The sequence below is a fragment of the Branchiostoma lanceolatum genome, chromosome 5 (assembly GCF_035083965.1).
Source record: "Branchiostoma lanceolatum isolate klBraLanc5 chromosome 5, klBraLanc5.hap2, whole genome shotgun sequence".
Lineage (NCBI taxonomy): Eukaryota > Metazoa > Chordata > Leptocardii > Amphioxiformes > Branchiostomatidae > Branchiostoma > Branchiostoma lanceolatum.
This window is the reverse complement of record NC_089726.1, coordinates 22,010,853-22,030,278: the sequence shown is the minus strand read 5'-3', so window position 1 is coordinate 22,030,278 and position 19,426 is coordinate 22,010,853. Positions and strand designations below refer to the sequence as shown.

The 19,426-nt window shown below is 42.0% G+C and overlaps 1 protein-coding gene across 3 annotated transcripts in view; it reads right to left on the bottom strand.

The window, feature by feature from the left end:
• LOC136435711 (uncharacterized) overlaps positions 1–17,514 on the bottom strand; it is a 41,171-nt gene extending 23,657 nt beyond the window's left edge. The window contains exons 1-10 of one of the 3 annotated variants that reach the window (XM_066429378.1): positions 17,164–17,514; positions 15,887–16,011; positions 7,609–7,740; positions 7,202–7,273; positions 6,660–6,828; positions 5,987–6,081; positions 5,274–5,415; positions 3,975–4,116; positions 2,812–3,527; positions 1,617–1,779 (exon numbers count right to left, since the gene is read on the bottom strand). In XM_066429378.1, the coding sequence (XP_066285475.1) occupies positions 1,617–1,779; positions 2,812–3,527; positions 3,975–4,116; positions 5,274–5,415; positions 5,987–6,081; positions 6,660–6,828; positions 7,202–7,273; positions 7,609–7,740; positions 15,887–16,011; positions 17,164–17,299 (1,892 nt within the window). In that variant the 5' untranslated portion in view covers positions 17,300–17,514. The remainder of the gene's footprint in view (positions 1–1,616; positions 1,780–2,811; positions 3,528–3,974; positions 4,117–5,273; positions 5,416–5,986; positions 6,082–6,659; positions 6,829–7,201; positions 7,274–7,608; positions 7,741–15,886; positions 16,012–17,163) is intronic. The other 2 variants (XM_066429379.1, XM_066429380.1) reach the window with 2 other exon arrangements.
• Positions 17,515–19,426: the final 1,912 nt, after the last annotated feature.

Here is a 19,426-nt window from a genome sequence, read left to right as displayed (position 1 = left end):
TTCCTATCGTGTATTCGTTATTTTCTAAGGATGTGGTGATTTTGTCAACAAGTTGCAAGAGTGCCATATATGTCGAGTATTTTTTTCGAAATCCATATTGATGCGCATATAATATATGATTGATTTCAAGGTGATTCACAATCCGTTTATAAACTAATTTTTCCAAGATTTTTGAGAAGGCCGGTAAGATTGATATTGGACGATAATTGGTGAAAACACACGGATCTCCGGCTTTGTACAATGGTATAACTTTGGCTATTTTAAGGTCTGCTGGCACTTCTCCGTTTCTCAGAGAAGTCTTAAAAACATGTGTTATTGGCTCTAGAATTTCGGGAACAATCTGTTTTAACAGCAAGGCACTTATTTCGTCTTGGCCAGGAGCTGCGTTTTTTAAATTCATAATTATGTCATGGATTTCCGTTGCGGTGGGTTCTTCAAAAGAGCTTATAGGTGGGTACGAATTTAAAAGGTATGACTCAGGAGAAATATCTGTTTCATCAATTTCTTTTGCAAGAGAGGGGCCAATGTTTACAAAAAAATCATTAAATTTGTCTACTATGGCTTTTGGATCAGATACCTCCAATTCCCCATCAATAAATTTATTCGGAAGAATATTAGTTGCCTTTTTCCTGTTCATAATTTCATTAATTAGTTTCCAGGTTTTTCGTATGTTAGTGGATGCAGCTGTAAATTGGTCTTGGTAATATTTCCTTTTGCAATTTCGAATCAGCCTGTTGAATTTGTTTCTGTACGATTTGTAACTATGCAGTTTTGTTGGTGTAGGATTTTTTAAATATTTCTTGTAGAGTCTATTTTTCATTTTAGAGGACTTGCGGAGACCTGTAGTAAACCAAGGCTTGTCGATGCCTAGATTTTGCTTTGCTGTAGAGTTTGATAGGGGGAAACATGTGTCAAAGTCGCTATGAATTCACTCTATATGGACTACAGATTCTCACAGGTTTAGAAAGAAGAGTAGTGCGGTACTATCGAAACGTGGAAAGTTTACTGAACACCGAACTGGCAAGGTAGAAATTCATGCAGGGATTTCATGCAAGACAACATGACCTAGCAGTGAGCGTGCTCTGACATTTCATACATAATTTTGAAGTTCGTAGAGCAATCACTTAGAATAAGTAGTCATAGATTGAATGTGGAAATTGGAAGATACCATAAAATTCCTCGTGACCAGAGGTTTTGTCAATTCTGTCCAAATGAAACTGAAGATGAACAACACTCTATCCTAGATTGTCCACGTTATCATGATTAGCGCTCAAAGCTGTTCAACCTTCTTTCCGCGAGCTCAACAGAATTTGATACATTCCATTCTATAGATAAATTCAAATACATTCTAGAAGGAGACAACCCTTACTGTGCACAAATAGGTAAATATATCAAAGAATGTTTATATCTTAGAATTAGCTGTGCGATGGGTTAAACTCGACATGTTGAATTATTCATATATTTGTACGAAGATTAATGATTTTGTATCCCATTGTTTGTTGTTTGCATGTTTAGTTGTAAAAGACCTTATGAAAGCCTCTGTACTTTTGTTGTGTCAAAAAAGATTATTTGTCTTTAATACCAAGTAGGCATTATTTTCCGGCATGTTTTCTCACCTGTGTTTCTTGCGTGTGACGTTCCCCTTGCTGTCGTAGCTGTAGCTGCTGACCACGCTGTCGCTGCCCCCGCTGCCATGGCGACGGTGGCGGCGACGCCCTCCGTGTCGGCTACCGCTTCTGCTGCTGCCGCCACTACCGTGCCTCCTGTGTCTGCGGCCTCCTGATGAAGGGCAAGGAAAGAACACGTTTAGAACACCGAGTTCAGGACAGCAATAGCCTCCATAATATTCTCTGTGGCCAACGTTTTTGTTGAATATAGAGTCTGTTTTCATATTGCTACCGTGATCTGCTAAATGGCGATAAGAAAAATGCTCATTATCGTTAAAAAACAACGAAAACGTGGGGCACAAACACTAAGTAAGCAGAACCTGTTATGGATGCTACCATTTCAAGCGCTTTGAAAATATTCAAGAAAACAGTCCTATGTTTCCCCTATCTTGTACCAAAAATACTGTAAATGCATTCAAGTTCGCGTGGTTTTTATTTTTCGCGCTAAGGCAAAAATGGAGTGTTCGCGGTAGTTTTAAATTTGCGGCAGTGCTATAGACTATAGTCAAATGCTGCTACAGTATTGAACAAAAGTGTTCGCAGTGGTTTTAAGTTCGCGGTGAAACGGTCGCCGCGAAAACCGCGAACATAAAACCACCGCGAACATTTCTGCATTTACAGTATGTCGTTTTGTGACACCATTGTGCCCTCTTTGTGACTAAACAACAATAATGTCGAATTCCGTTACCGTTGTGTCATTTATGTTCATTCTGTACAACGGTTATCCTATTCTTGTGCCATAAATGTCTCAGCCCAAAACAGCACATCAATAGGACGCTCACAGGACTGTCCTCCCCCCCTTCCCTACCCTTAACGGCAAGACAACACATTTTGTTAGAGGCAAGCAAGTGGCATTTGGAGCACAGAGAAGGGCGTTTGCAGGTAAAGTCCGCATCTCCGAAAAACGTATTCAGAAAAATAGCGTTAGTGGAGCACAAACATTAGAGCAAGCACAGGTGCTTAGTAGCCACACTTTAATTCTTAATTATTGTTTGTCTGTTTGTTTGTTTGTTTTAGTTTGTTATTGTTTATTTTCCAGGATGACGGACTTTAGCTGCAAAAGCCCCACCGGTAGGTCTGGTGGGGGGAGATGCGGACTTTCACCCTCGGCCGTTAGTTGCTGCCGACGCCGCCGGCTACTCACGTCCTTTACGGTGCTTGCGGCGGCCCTGGCTGTCCAGGCTTCCCTCGCTGCCGCTACGGGAGTAGCTGCCGCCGCTGCCGTGCCGTCCTCCCCGCCGCCTCCCGTGTTTGCCACGGCGGCGTCCTCCACGGCTCCCGCTACGGCTCCGGCTTCCACTCGAGTAGTAACTCTTGCCGTCGGCGTCGTGGTGCTTCCGTCCTCGCCTTCGACGGCCTCCTCCTCCCCTACTCCCGCTCCGACTGCCTCCGGAGTAGTAACTCTTGCCGTCGGCGTCGTGGTGCTTGCGGCCCCGCCGCCTTCTCCTGCCTCCGCGGGAGTCGTCCGAGTACCGCCGGGCGCTCCGCACTTTTGTCCCGCCGGCGCTATACTCGCTTCTTCCGGACCCGTGCCGGATTCTCCTCTTACCTTCTTTATCGTAATAACTGCCCCCGCTCTCTGCGGAGTCGTGTCTCCCCCGGCCCCGCCTACCCCGGCCGCGCCTTCCCCCGTCGGCGCTGTCCCCACTGTACCCCCCACCAGACCCCGACCTGCGCCTGATACGGCGACCCTTCTCGTCGTAGTAATATTTGTCTCTCCTTCCCCGCCCGCTCCCGTGCACAATCTCCTCCACTATCCTGCCACTCTTGGTTCTCCTGCGAATGACTCTACCTTTGGTGCTGTACGATAGGCCGCTGTCAGGACGGTCGTCCGCGCCCTTCTTCTTCTTCGCTACGGTCCTGAAGTAAATGAAAAAGAAAAGTACGTATGAAGCAGTTTAATTATCTCAATCTTTAAAAGTCATGATATATATATATATGACCGTTAAAATGAAATGAAATCAGAATGTATAAAACGCTATAACTGTTTAGTCGATGCGCATTTGGACGTTTGTAACTAAAAAAATTGAAACTTTTCGGCCAGGACAAAGAATATCACGGTCCAACTTACAGAAAGCCAAGATATCGTATCCAAATAAAACTGCAAATAAACTACAGTAATACACGCACTGACCTAGAAAACCTCTTAATTCTCTTTATGAACAACGGGTTCTAAAAAGACGTTACGACGTTTACGCATAATGTTGTCAAAATGCAAGCCTATACGTGTATCAAGTCTTCACAGATTTACAAAAGACCACGCGAGAATCCACGAGACACAGCATTGCGCAAAGCTTGACCCCTGACCTGTAGATCTTCTTGATGATTGGCTTGCCGTCAGCCGTGTACCCGACGATCTGTTCTATGACCTCGACCTCCAGCTCTTCGTCATCGTCGTCGCTTCCCAGGGCGCTGTCTCTCCGCTTCCTCCGGATAAACATCTTTCCATCTAAAAAAGTTTTGATGGTAAGTTTAAGACACTTGGACTTTTTAAGAACGCCTTAAAGGAAACCCGAACAATATTAAGGTCCGACAATTTTGAAATTTGAAAGTCAATTTATTTAGTCATTTCTGTACATGATTAGTTCATACAACACTATCACAATGTATAGCAACGTCCATGATACAAAAAAACGACGCTGTTGTGATGTGAGAACACACTGAAAATCGTGGCCGGAGTCTTTGTAGGCTCGCGAAACTAAGGGGATCATAGTACGGCACGATTTTTGCGGTATTAATATCATAAAAGTATGAAGTTCTTTCGCATATGTGCTAAACAAATGCTAGTAAATGTCACTACCAAAATGATTTCAGCATTTTATTTAATACCATTTTTTGGCCCTAATATTGCTTGCGTTTAACGGAAAAGAAAAGGACATAGAAAGTTGTATGTTTGTCTGTAATATTTCTGTGACCCCCAACGCTGTCAGAACTACGTAAAGGGAAAGATCATTAGAATCACTCCAACGGTCCATCCAGTTAAAAATAATCCCTTTCATGAACAAACTAACGAACTGACATGCCGACCTACCAACCAACGCCAACGAAAGTTAGTAACTAATGCCACTAGGTTCAACGAAGGCTTCTATCGCGAGTTCTTTACTTAATGGCATCCAGTGCACATACAAACAGATCAACACATCATAGATGAACTAGAGTTAAGTATTTGTGCTACATATACTTCAGGTTTGCTATGTTAGTTTAGCGATTACGGGGTCTTTTTATAGATATGAATTGGTATTGAAATTATCTTTTTTATTTGAGTTGAATGTGTGATAGCTTTGTGCTGATTTATTAAAAATAGAGAGAACGCTAGCGACCAATAAAATAGTATGGCGACCCTGTGACGTCACAATTCAAGATGGCGGCCATCACACATGCCAACGGATCCAACAAAGGTTTTGCTACGCAAACCTGTAATAAACATGACATGCAACACTAATCTCCAAGCAGATCTAATGGTTGCGAAGACTGTATCCAATTGGCAGAAGAAGTTTTTATTGCAACCTTTGGTCTTCGCAACCATTAGATCAGCTTGAAGATTAATGCAAAACGACCTCTCTCAGACCAGTCATCTTAAAGGTTCAAGATTCATGTCTATCATACCTTTCATGATGATCTCCTTATCGGAGCCGATATCGCTCTCCCCGAACTCCTTGACGCTCGGCTCGGGTGTCGGGTCGCCCCACGGCTCCCAGCCATCGAAGTCCGCGCCGTGACCGAGCTTTCTGCCCTTCTCACGGAGTTGCTGTAGAGATTTAATCGTAAGAAAAAAAACAAGTTTAAAAGATGCTCAGCACTGATTCTTGCTCTTAGGCCCATAAAAAGACAATCCCATCCATGACCTTACTTTGTTTAACGATGCTGTTGCTGTGAAGATTTTAACCAATCTAGAATACATTTTACACAGATTCTTGATCCTAAGGCCCATAACTAGGACATGTACATCGTATTCGTGGTTTTCTTTTCTGGAAGCTTACTCGGGAGGTTCTGGTAGGGAGGCCAGATCACTTTGCAACGTCCCAAATTGCCATGTTGACCATGTTTGAGGCCCGTTTGTGAAGCAATGGAAATATCTGTGCAGAATATGGTTTGATTTTCGTATTGTATGTTATACAAATATTAGTCAGTTTAAGTTTCACCGACCTAGCTTACTGATTTCGCGAGTTCTGGCAGTTTGAAAATCGCAAATCTCAGGCAATCAGTTTGGGGGGCTAAGAATCGTTGAGGTATAGGTCACGAAAAAGCTCATATCAAACTCTACGCATTAAGTATTAAGTAGGCAAAGGAGGACCCTTCAATTAGTTAGATTCCCTCACCTGAAGTTTCTGGAAGGTCTTGTCGTCCACGTAGTGATATTTGACGATCCGTCTGCCGCTCTTGGTGCGCACGTAGGTCTTGATCTTCCGCTCAACTGGAGAGAGAGAGAGGCAAACTATGTTATAGCATAAACAGGTGGACGTTCAGAGTTGACGCCTAGAAAATTAAGAAGATCAAGAGGGCGTCTAATTATGCTTAACGTTGTCAAACACCCAGTCCTAACATTGCCAAGATTGGCAAGGAAAGAGCGAGCTGGAATGAGTCAAGAGTAGCACATCTCCTAGTCGCAAAGCAAATGTCACCCAGTTATAGTGATGACGACATGTTTGATTGCAGTTGCATTGGACAGTGAGCTGTTACCATTGATAACACAAACTATTCACTATTTTCCTTCACAAACAAAGATGTTGTGGACTTGAAACATTATAATGGTCGAAATCAACTCGACCAGCCCGAAATGATGATGATGATGATGATGATGATGATGATGATGATGATGATGATGATGATGATGATGATAATGATGATGAACAAATGAAGACCATAAAACAAACTTGCCTAGAACTTATTTCAAATATTGGTTTACAGACAATGGGTTTAACAACTCTTATTTGTTGTCACAATGGTATTATGAACTCCATACATGAGTTTCATGTTGCTATGGTTACAAACCTGTGCCGTCTGCGCGGACCCGGATGTTGGGAGCTTCCTTCCCGACACTCTCCGCGTCGAAGAGCAGCATCCTGACCTCGTCCTCAGCCTCCTCCTGCATCTTCTGGATGATGAGCTTACAGTACCAGTAGCTGTGCCGGAAACCACCTCCGACCCGGATGTACTTGTGCTGTAAAGGGGGAGGGACACAAGTTCATGATAATCTAACAGTACATTACCAGCAGCAGTAGCTCTGACCCGGATGTACTTGTGCTGTAAAAGGGGAGGGGGGGGGGGCAAAATAGCAAATGCAATAAATCAGACTTTTTGCTTAGATAGTACAAGGAGGTCTCTTTTCAACCTCCTTGGAAAGTAGTCATCTTAGATTTTTGAAAGTCATTTTCGAAAGGTCAGGATCTCTGGGTTTTAGAGTGTTTATACTGCAACGTCGCAAAAAAAAAGATATGTTCCGCACTTTGTTCTATAAGTTGCCGTGACAATAATATAGGAATAATTTGAAACCTTCTTGTGAGAAGCACTAGCTAGTAAGAAGCGCCACCTACCGGTTCACATTGTGCGTGTTCCATTCGTAGCGCGCATCTCAGGCACTCCTCAGGACCCATCGGTCCTTTCGACTAAAGGAAAACAATAAAAAAAAGAACGTTAGACAGAACTGAGAAACTGTAGACCTCCGCTAAAACAACATATGTATCCAATTTTTGTAATCCTGAAAACATTTAACGTCTAGAATTTGAAATTTGCGAGAAAGATTCGATAGAAATCATCCAGCAATGACTATCATTCCTTTGTCATTCCGTAAGACTAAAAGTAATAAAAAATCAATACACTTTTGGCTCATGTTTTGCTTTGATTATTTAAGGACAATGTTATCTATATGAAGCAAAAACGAAAGATCACAGTTTTCCCTCTTTAGAAAATAAAGAAATTAAACGTATGCCTAAAATTGTACCTTTTTGGCATTTTCCTCTTCTTCCGTCTTCTGCTCCAGACTGAACCGTCTCCTCTTGGTCCGCTTGAGCTCCTTGGTGTGTCGGGTCGCCTCGGCCGTGAAGGTGATGTACCGCATCTTCTCACGTTTGGGCTGAACAAACAAACAAACAAACAAACAAACAAATAAGTAAATAATTCTATGTTGTTTTTCCTTGATAGCAAGGTTTTTTGTACACAGTCAGGTGTTTGCACCTAGCTGGTGTTTCGGTACCCTGGGAACCATCCTTCTTGGTCCCGGCCCCGACGGAGGATCTGTTCGGCAGCCCAGGCAGTTCTTCCCGAGGACCTAGATTAGCACTCCCGGCCGGAGTTATCAGTCAGGGAGTGCTAATATAGGTCCTCGGGAAGAAGTACGGTTTCCAGGGTAACGTTTCGGTGACCGTCTGTCACCTTCCTTAGGGCATATTCTGATTGGTTCATAAAATCTACCCCAATCATCTGCGACAGGGAAAAGTGCTGTAAACACAGTTACGTTTGGGACCGCATTTTTCACACTGCAAAAGCGACACCTAGCTGCAGTGCAAAGTAGAGCACAGTAAGTATTTTCTCAAACCAGGTTAATTGCGGCTACGGAAGCGCCGGCCTGCTACGTAACTATGTACACTTAATTGTGTAAAAAAATATTTTTTATCCAGAACCATAAACTGCTTATTTAAGGCGTAGAAAATGGCCTATTACTATACTAAGGAATTTATCAATTATGCGATCAGGTTGTTTTCATTCTAAGACTTATATCTCAGTTGCTATATAGCTGGAATGAATTAGACACATACATGAAATCACATTTCTAATACGTGGTGATATTGGAATTACCAAGTGAAGTTACCAGGTTTCCACGAAGGCGTTCGAACTACATGATTGGTTGATCGAATGGTTGATTGATTGGTTTATTTATTGATTGATTGATTAATTGGATGTTTGATTGATTTGTGACTATCTTTAATTGATTGATTCCCTTCTAAATGCATATAGGAAACGTGCTTAGTTTGACTGCAAACTCTGAATGTTTTACAACAAGAAAATTAATTACAATACTGAATAAGCAGTACCATAACAGTAAATAACTGTCGACATATATTTCCCATATTCAACACGCTTGTACGAAATCAATAAAAAAACAGCAATATTTCAAGATTACGACTATCTATAATCACGTGAAAGTGCATCAAAAAAGACACCCTGTGTATGAGAAAACCCGGCCTGCACAACCATTCATTTACTAGAGGGGAACAATATAGCTAAGATTTATAACGACAGGCCAATATACAGGAATAAAGGTCCACTCTAACTCAAATAAACCTAAGCCTTTACAAACTTTCTAACGCCATCGCGTTGCCAGGTGCAGGAAAAGACCGGAAATCCTATGTGTAACACTATAAAAGGTGCTAAACATTTCTACATGGTAGTAGTATCTAGCAGTTAGCTTTGGTGCCGTCCTCATTTGATTTTGTTTACATGGGCTCCTATACTCGGTTCCTCAAAATAAATAGGATGACACCCAGGCTAGAATCTAGTTCTTTTAGATAGAAATGGACATTTGTTTACCATCTGAAACTACACTTCTTACCAGGCTGTCTGTGTTTTCTTTGGAAGGTCAAGGAATTAGGTATGTAGGCAGGTAGTCAACGAAAAAGAACGAAAACGTTTTGCTATGTAGCTATAGTTTGCGGGATTATTCCTGAGCACGAAATTGTTTGAGTTTGTTATGACGTATTTCTCAAGAACAGACAATGCTCTTAAGAAATAGTTTATGTTCAGCGCAAACCTTACGATGAAGGCCTTCATACGAGGGTTGCAATTTTTGTACTTCCGTCCATGAACTGGACACGTATTTGAACCATATTTTGAGTAAAGAGAATACAACACCTCTAGTGCCATTGTGCACTTCCGTGCAGGTGTTTCAAACGACCGCGACTCACACGTAAATCAGAACGCCTGGCGGGAGAGTTAACATACGACAGCACACACGCCGTTACCCGGGTAACCGTCAGGAATGGCGGCCATTAAAACGGTTTGCTCATGCCGCAAATTTGCCAACGTACAAGTACAAAGCAAGACAAATCACACAAAGCGCTACCACGGTACTCTAGTTCCACGCACATGGTGTCTGCTAGCTAGAGTTTAAAAGGACGTTTTCTGCACATAGTGTCTGCTAGCTGGAGTTTAAAAAGACGTTTTCTGTAAATGGTGTCTGCTAGCTAGAGTTTAAAAGGACGTTTTCTGCACATAGTGTCTGCTAGCTGGAGTTTAAAAAGACGTTTTCTGTAAATGGTGTCTGCTAGCTGGAGTTTAAAATGACGTTATCTGCACATGGTGTCTGCTAGCTGGAGTTTAAAAAGACGTTTTCTGCACGTGGTGTCTGCTAGCCGGAGTTTAAAAAGACGTTTTCTGCACATGGTGTCTGCTAGCTGGAGTTTAAAAGGACGTTTTCTGCACTTAGTGTCTGCTAGCTGGAGTTTAAAAAGACGTTTTCTACACGTGGTGTCTGCTAGCCAGAGTTTGAAAGGACGTTTTCTGCACATGGTGTCTGCTAGCTGGAGTTTAAAAAGACGTTTTCTACACGTGGTGTCTGCTAGCTAGAGTTTGAAAGGACGTTTTCTGCATATGGTGTCTGCTAGCTGGAATTTAAAAAGACGTTTTCTACACGTGGTGTCTGCTAGCCAGAGTTTGAAAGGACGTTTTCTGCACATGGTGTCTGCTAGCTGGAGTTTAAAAAGACGTTTTCTACACGTGGTGTCTGCTAGCTAGAGTTTGAAAGGACGTTTTCTGCATATGGTGTCTGCTAGCTGGAGTTTAAAAAGACGTTTTCTACACGTGGTGTCTGCTAGCTAGAGTTTGAAAGGACGTTTTCTGCACATGGTGTCTGCTAGCTGGAGTTTAAAAAGACGTTTTCTACACGTGGTGTCTGCTAGCTGGAGTTTGAAAGGACGTTTTCTGCACATGGTGTCTGCTAGCTGGAGTTTAAAAGGACGGAAGCAGTTTTGATCAAAGCTACGGAGGGAACCAAATCTCCTCTTCTATTAATTCAGAAGTACAGACAGAACTAGTACAAAGGTCAAATTTGTCAAACTTTGTAATGGTTTTGTTAATTGTTTTAGACATTTCGAAGGCGTTTGATACGAGTAGGAAAACGGCACAAGGCGCTACCAGGGTCACCTAGATTCTTGTACAATTAAGGTTAAAGTACCTGCTTTTTGGAGTTTAAGTTAAGGAAACGAGTTTTAAAGGAAGCTGCTGTGGGGAGACAAAGTTCTGTATCTTCTCTAATCTACAAAAAAAATAACCACTTGCGTTGACAGAAGTTTCGTTTCAAAGGTCAAAGCGGTCAAACTTTGCGATGATTTCGTAAGTTGTTTTCGACTTTTCGAAGGCGTTTGACACCGAATATGTTGTCGCCATCTTGACATGACGCACGGAATTGTTATGATGAAATCTTGTTATGTGATCCAATATGTGCGGGACGCGCAACATACCTGGGGTTTCTAGAGGTTTTGTTCTCTCCATTGACGATATGGATGATTCAATCATTGTATCAAGGTTTGAATTACAAGATATGTCGTCTCTGTAGGGTCTGTATTAGACATTGACTAATCGCAAAGGAATAAACAGTGAGTCATCCAACAAGAATGATGCAGATGAGACATGCTGTAAATGCAGAAATGTTCGCTGTGGTTTTATGTTCGCGGTTTTTGCGGCGACCGTTTCACCGCGAACTTAAAACCAACGCAAACATTTTATCCAATACTATAGCAGTATGTGACTATAGCGCTGCCGCAAACTTAAAACCACCGCGAACACTCCATTTTCGCCTTACAAAACGCGCGAACTTAAATGTATTTAAAGTAACATGAAACAGTACGCGGAGGCGGGAAGGGTTTGCAGTCTCGATTTTTCGTTGTTTTTCCCCCTTTGGACGGACAATGACAGTGTTGTACCGCACCCAAGGTTTTATAACTTATTTCAACAGGGCCACGTATTAAAAACAGTGAGCTTGATACGGTAAAGTAGTCTTGTAGTAGCCTTTTTGAGGCAGTATGGCCTGTGCGTTGTTATCCTTTCACCGCCTTTCACCTCCCCAACTTAAGTCTGGTACCCATTTTTACACCTGGGTAGAGCGAGAAAATTCGTGTTATGTGCCTTTCCCATCGGTATCATTTCGATATTTAATATGATATTATCAAGCCCTGTTCATATATCCATCTATGTAGGCAAATTTGTATATAACTCAAAACCGAGACAGTATTATCAATTCCTGATGACACAGCATACTGTTACCAAAATACTGTTTTAGAGTATTAGCATGTACATTAATATTTTATTCTATAGATTATATTTTTAACTGTTAGTCATAGCTTAGACTAGTTCTTTGTATTTGTTAACTATTAGCAATAGTTTGAATTGCATGTGCGTACGTTGCCATACATTGTACCAGATACAATTGTCGCGCAATAAAGTTCTCCTTTCAGGGATTAGAACCGAGGACCTCTTGGTTTTGGGCCAAATACCCTAACAGTTACATGACGCCAATTCTCGCCTATGTCATCTCGCCCCTCAGCATATAGAAAATATCAACATCTGCTTTTTCGGGGCAGTGTTTTTCTCTGCCCATGGAAACAATTGTTGCCGTCCCACGCTTCAAACTTCTTTTCAAGGCGACAAATGAGGACGTAGTGTCGTTTTTCAAAACATGATTGGAAAATTTAAAAGGCATGGGGCTAAATAGGTCAGCCACCTCTTAAACTTTTGAATAAGCGACATATCGTTGTACACAGTTAAGTGCAGTGACCGTAAAAGTAAAATGCGCTTGGGGCCGAGAGTATGAATGCATTAGTTCAATCGAAGGTCGCAGGTAGAAACTATTATGACATCATCTCTCCAAGCTATTATTGGGGATACGAAAAGCTTTTTATATTTTGAAGGAAAAAAGAATTTGGTAAAACAGTGTGATGTCAACTAGCATAAACTCTATTCTAAACATAATGAATTATGATAGTTTTGAAAAAAAAAGTATCATAGGTTTTCTGTTTTCACCACGTTTTACATCAAGGTCATTGGGTCATACGCATAGTAAACGCTGCAAGGGCATTCCTTGTAAGAATCAAGAGATCTTGGTAACGTGTTAATGCCATAACCACGGGTTTTAATGTCTCAAAAGTACCGTGTGATCTGTACTTATACGTGCAGACACGGAGGCACTACAAGCTAACAGCATTAATCTCTTAATCCCCAAGTAGAAGTACGGTTCAGGATTGTTTTGAACGTACGGATTTTTTTGGTGGCATTTTGTATGTATTTCTAGCGTTTCACACATTCCTTCATTAAATAGCTATAGAAGAACGTGCACTACTAGAACGACCTGCAAAACTACTCTCCAGGTAAAGCAGAGAATAGGCTCCGGGTTGTTATAGACATCTTTTAGGCCCATTTCAATTTGTCAGGCTTTTAAGATAAGATATACCAAGGAAAAATGACAAAATAGAAAGGCACAGAACAAAAAAACAAACCTAAAAGACGTCCCAAACGTCCAACCTCTGCTTGAAGATTAGTACAAAAACACGCCGTAAAAGACGTGCAAAACTATTCAGATCATCCCCACATCTGCTTGTGGATTTACTCCAATGTTTCACATTCCTAAGAGACTTCGTTCCCGTTGACTTAGCGACAACAGGTGGCGGCGGAGAGGCGAACTCGAGAGCCCGCCGCGTTTTGTCCGAGGCACCGCAACTTGAAACCTTGTCCTACCTGCGGCCCAAATAAACAAAACCGAGAAGCAACAAAAAGGCGCACAGGCCTTTGGGGACAGGTTGGGTTTCCTGGGTTGTTTTGTGAAGCATATGTTGCTAGACAAGAAAACATATACGATGTCTTCCAATACTACAACTAGTATAAGCTTCATGTCGAAAAAATCTGGTTAGTTGAATCCAGAAACAGCAAATTTGAGCAAAGTAAAGATAGTTTGTTGTGTTCACTTAAAGCACGGTGTGTTTCATAAAAGTTTTTTATAGCCCCCTCCATCGAATAATGGTATATTCTCAAGCGTTTCATCATCGTTGCCCCTAGCAACGGCGTGGTGGGTTACAGCGAAAGTTGTTGATGTAAACAAACAGAATTCCACGAGTCTTTCTTCAAGGGGACCCCGAGGTTATGTAAACCTTCATCGGCTTTTAGGGAGAGTTGTGACCAAACGCTGAGAAAACTTTAGACTGTTGTGATTCCGCTTCCTTGGCCTTTAAGGTTTTATACAATCGGCAAAACAGAACTTGAAATGCCCTTTCTGAACGCTAGGCAGAGTCCTGTGGTCTAACGCACTCATATTGTATCCGAAAGCAGAAATCTGGTCCAAAACAAAGATTTAGTTAGCACCTAAATTTGTGTGAAAAAAAGCTGCTTCGTTTGCCCTTTTTCTTCTTTCTCTAAAATGTCTGTAAATACTTAAATGAAGCACTCTAGAATCATTCCTTTGAATTCTAAAAACATCGGTGTTTTTTTCATTCACAAATATACAGGTTTTAGTTTTAAAACTTATAAGCTAAAGGCGTGCGTCTTTATCCGGACATACTCCTTACATGGGCTCTCTTATTGAAACAAAAGGCGTTCTCCGGTCATTTACCCGCGATTTTATCTAATTTTCCAGCAATTAACATTAGAACAGACACTTGGAATCTAACTATACACATCACAAAGGTGGTACGTATACAGATGGTATTCAACATCAGAGCCAAACGCTGAAGGCTTGTGTAAGACTGAACCTGTCTCTAACCTCTATTAGAGAATCCAACAAGTGTATGGAAAATGGATGCCTTGGAGTACACTTAGACAAAGAGCATTCCATACAACGCCTAGAGAAATAAGATTTTCTCTTGTCCTTGGAGTCTTTGTGTCTTCACAAAAGAAGGGTTTTATTCTGCGATAATTTAATCAATGTTGTATGTCCCAGCCGTGGGAAAATCGCCTGCAAAAGCAGTTTTTAAGAACTCAAGAAGTTAAGAGCGGTCAGTTCAAGTTCATGCAAAACGCCACGTTGTCTACTTAAACACTACGTCCTCAAAATCAGATTTAAAATGTTTTTCTTGTAGCCTCATCTTAACAAATGGGAGCATAGCTCGGTGATAATTGATTTTATTTGGAATGCTACTATCGTGGGAACGCCGCAGCGAAAATAGCTGCAACAAACTGATCCTTGATAAACAAAAGAAAGTGGGAAAAATAAACGAATTTTCGATTCCAAAAGGTGGCTTACGTTAACTGGGACCGGTGGCACTTAGACTATAAAAGGACAGAAACGTAAACACTATTGGCAGTCACTACAGGAGAGGGGTAGAACACAAGCGATCCCATTTGTAGAGAAAACTAGCCACTTCACACAGAAAACGTCAAAAGATCGCTCTTAGATGTGCGCTTAAGCTTAGGAGCACACTTAACAATGTAAACTCTTGTTGTGTCCGAGAATCGGGTGCGCTCTTTGAGTGGTGCCGCTTTGCATCGACAAAGTGATGTTAAGTAAATAACTGTACATTAGGTTGGTATAAATTATCATGCGTATGTGATGTTGTTATTTTGCCCTTTTAATGTGTTATTTTGGTATTTTTTCCTCCATAGATTGAAAATCTGCCATTCGGTTTAAGCATCAGTTTAATGTGTGTGTTTCTACTAAACGTTGGATTGTGTTTTGGGGTGTATTACGATACGATATGTTGTACATAGTAGATATTTGTATTTCGCGCCTGTCTACTTGGAACTCGATATATGAACTTCAGAATGTGCAGTAGCTAGGAATCAATAAAGGCCTCACGAAACATCATAAATATAAACCAATAAAACACCCCTCCGTGCATTCCTTAGGTTTTAAATCATTTATCATATACTGAGGCCAAAGTAATTCAATGGAATGGATTACATCCTCTAGAATTCCAAAAACCGATGCAAGCGTGAAAAAAAAGGAAAAGCCTTCACTATGACATCTACGTGGTCGGGAAGGTTGAAGAAATGACTAAGCACACGGAGTATAGTATACCGAGTAATAGATTCTTCATTTTGGTTCCTTCAAAAATTCTGCTTTGACTTTAGAATCGACTTTGTCGTTCTTCGACACTTTTATCTGTTTTTTTTTGGGGGGGGGCGGGCAATTTGCGGCATATATTTGAGATAATAGATTGTAGGATAGTAGGAGGCATGATATTATTCTGTCAACAAACAAACAAATGAACAAGCAAGCAAACAAACAAACATGACCGTACCCTGACGGGGGGATGGGGGAGGGGAGGCAGCTTGTCGGGCGAGAGCAGGTCCAGGTTCTCCGCCTCGTCGCCTTCGGGCGGAGCTCGGAGAACTTCTTCAGCCAGCGCCTCGCCGCCCATACCTGCTGGACACAACAGTGGGGTTAGACTACTGTATACACCCTTCTCGTCTCATTTTATCTATCCCTTAGGCTAACTATTTCACCATTGGGGCGCAACAGATCTGACAACCAGTTTTCAAGGCTTTTTTCGTGTTTTTTTTTTTTAGTGTTTCATGCGCTGATATCATTCTTCCATCTTTTCTGTTGCCTACCTTTTCTTTATTCCACCCTGGACGGTTCCTTGCATGATAGTTTTGGCTAGTCCCGATGACCGTAACACGTGGTCATACCAATTAATTTTTCTTTACTGTGGGTCACACTAAAACTACCCTACAACTAAGCAATTAAAAACAGTCAAACTACTGTCTTGACGATGTTATGGGGATTCTACATCAAGACAAAGATGTTTTACGAACTGGATACTTGCTACCAATTCTAAGATTTGCATAGATACAAATGTTTCAAAAGGACAAGAAATGTACGTGCCTAGTTTTTTTTAATACTTAAGAATCCCTAGTAGAGTATGAAACACATTTTATCAGGAAGCAAAGTCCATGTAGAGGTATAGTCTCCGTTCGCCCTTGGACATTTTTCTTACCCCGTGGCGTTTCAAGTAATGTTTTCAATGTCAATGCCTATCACTACGAAACGAACAAAGTACCGAATGCAAATCGAGAAAGAAAGGTACTAATATGCTTTAGAGTTAGCAAATGCCAGTATTTCTTCATTTCCTGATCACAAGCAAAACTTCCGGCCCGTGTGCCTGTGACGTTTCCTCAAGCCCCACCTTAGCGACAAATCTGCCCTCACACAACGCCAAAGACATCCACCAAGATCTACACCTAAGAAACCGGATTACATTCTTCAAGTTCCTGCAACTTAACTCCTTTCCGTGAGGACCTGTACTTTTGCCTGTCACAACGTAATTGATTTTTTCCCGGCGGAGCATGTGAAACAGTAGCCGGTACAGAATGGCAACAACACTGCGTACACATAACACCCGTCTTTAGCACTCGGATCCTATGGCGTAGTTGTCTCGCTGGACGTCCTACTTAGACACGTTTTATCACTCGGCGTGTCTTTAAGACTTGTTTTTAAGACTCCTTTGATCCGGAACATATCCCCGGGGTTAAGAAAGTTTTCTTAAGAGGTGTGAAAGTTTGTGGTAAGGCTTACCTGAGAGGAAGGGCAGCTTGATGTCGTCCCCGGCGGGCAGCATCGCCTCCCCCACCGCCGGCTGACTCTCCTCCGGCCCGATGAGGGGAGGGATGTACAACGCCGGTAAGGTGGCTGTCGGTCCCTCGTCTGCCATCTCTAAAGCTGATAACGCATCCTCCTAAAAATCCCTCCGTGAAATCGCGGAGTCTTCTCTCCGCACGAGAGAAAAGGAACCTCCGGTTTGTTGTGTGTGTCCCCCCTTTCTGTCGACCCTCGCAACGCTACGCGACGTGCCCCCTCAACCTCCGACCGCTCGCCTACGCCAAACCCGAGACGCTTGTTTGCACGGGCCTAAGATAGAGTTGCGCCGTTCTGAATAGCCTGCCGCGACCTGTGCCTGACACCCGAGCATGTATCACTGTATCCTACGGTATTACATTATCCCAGGTCCCTCCCACCATTGGCTAAGTACACCTATCGCAAACACACAGGCTTTGTCCACCAGCTAAAACCCGAGAACAAAGTCGAAACGCAACCATAGGAGCTAGTTGCACATTTATAGGGCCCCATTCACGACGAGAACAAATGTACCCCTATCTAATACCGCTTAATACCGTAAACTAATCAGCGGGGCGATAGAGAATGGAGAAACTGTGTACGCACACACTCACGGTATTTGCGGTACTCAACCTATACCAAGTCGACCCATTTTTTCAGATGTTGCTTGGTATAGAGTGACTCCTGTATATATTTCCGTGTATTTGTGAGGTACACAGTGAGTGATATATGTAGGGTAGCGAGGAAGTGCAAAGTCTACATTGTGGGTTGAGGTTAAGGCGTAGACACACACGCGTACATTGATTTTTTTTTGTCACACGATTTTTACCAAGGCTGGAACAGACAAAGATCTACGACAATCCTGTCCGACACAAGACGGCGAATATTTGCACGACACTCTCACAACTGTCTCAAGAACGTCCTTTTGCTGTCGTAAACTTGTCGCACGACACATTTGACACGGGTGTATGTCGCTCAAGTGATTTTGGTGTCTTTCTGGAACGTGTCTCTCGTAGTGACGTCCCCCAAAAACTGCAAGAACGTAACGAATTTTTTTTCATCGAGCTCTTTTGCACACAGAAAAAAGGGATTGAAGAGTCTACGAAATGGATTAGATACATGTTTTCTTTTTCTTTAAACAAATGCACAATATAGCACGGATAATTGACAATTTAGGCCAAAGTCTGAGACGCCTGTAACTAAATAACAAAGTACTTGACCGGCCGAGATCTGATAAGCATGGGCTGGGATAAAAGTTCTTCCGGACATTTTAGTTCAATATTTTCATCGCCCTTCTCGACAAGGATTGCTTTCCAGAAATCTTGAAACAATCTGCTAAAATGTTCTTTAAAAAAATCGTTCTCTAAGTCATACTGTCGTGAGGGGTTGCGAATCATAAGTCTCCAGGTAGATGTAAGGAGCCGGCTCATTCTCAGTGGTTTACATCTGTTTTTATTTATTTATTTATTGGTTCAGCATGTACATGCAGGGATTGCCCAACTAGCCGGAGGCTATTACTAAGGGCGAACCCATGTGCGGGCATAATACTGTAGTTTTGGCAGTTCTAGCTTTCTAGTGTTGTATTTTTGATAGTTCTCTTTTCAATTATTGTATCATTTTTTAACGATTAGCACGAGAGGGCGATACAATATCAGACTAGAAAATAGAACTAAATGTTGCCAAAGCAGGGGGTAAAACGCCACGAATTTAGTATATCCTTACATCTGCTTTGAGATCACTAAAAACCCTGAGGATAAAAACATAAAGGGCGAAAAGACTCAGAAAAAACGGCCAGACACCTCGCATCTGCTTGGAGATTACGTAATTTATACAGTGCTTTTAAAAATCTCCGGGTACCATTGTCCGGTCACCAAATAACAAGAAAAACGTGTCTTGCAATTCTTACAGTATAATGTTCTCCGATTACAAATTCTGAGGTAGTAAAAAGATATTTATGACATCAAAACTTCCACGTATGGCGGGAAGAGAAGCAATTTTTGCCTTCTCTGTTCCACTGTTTTCGTAATTATATACAAAACATTTAAACAACCGTGTACCTTCTATCCACTTATTTCTACCCAAACAACCAAGACAAATATCACCCTCTCTTGGTCTTACACAAGCGAACAGTTACGCAAACGCAAATTTGTCACCCCATAGTTGCTCCGCGCAAGTTTACAGTTCTTTGTACGGGTGACACTATCGCGGTTCTTATCAACAGTAG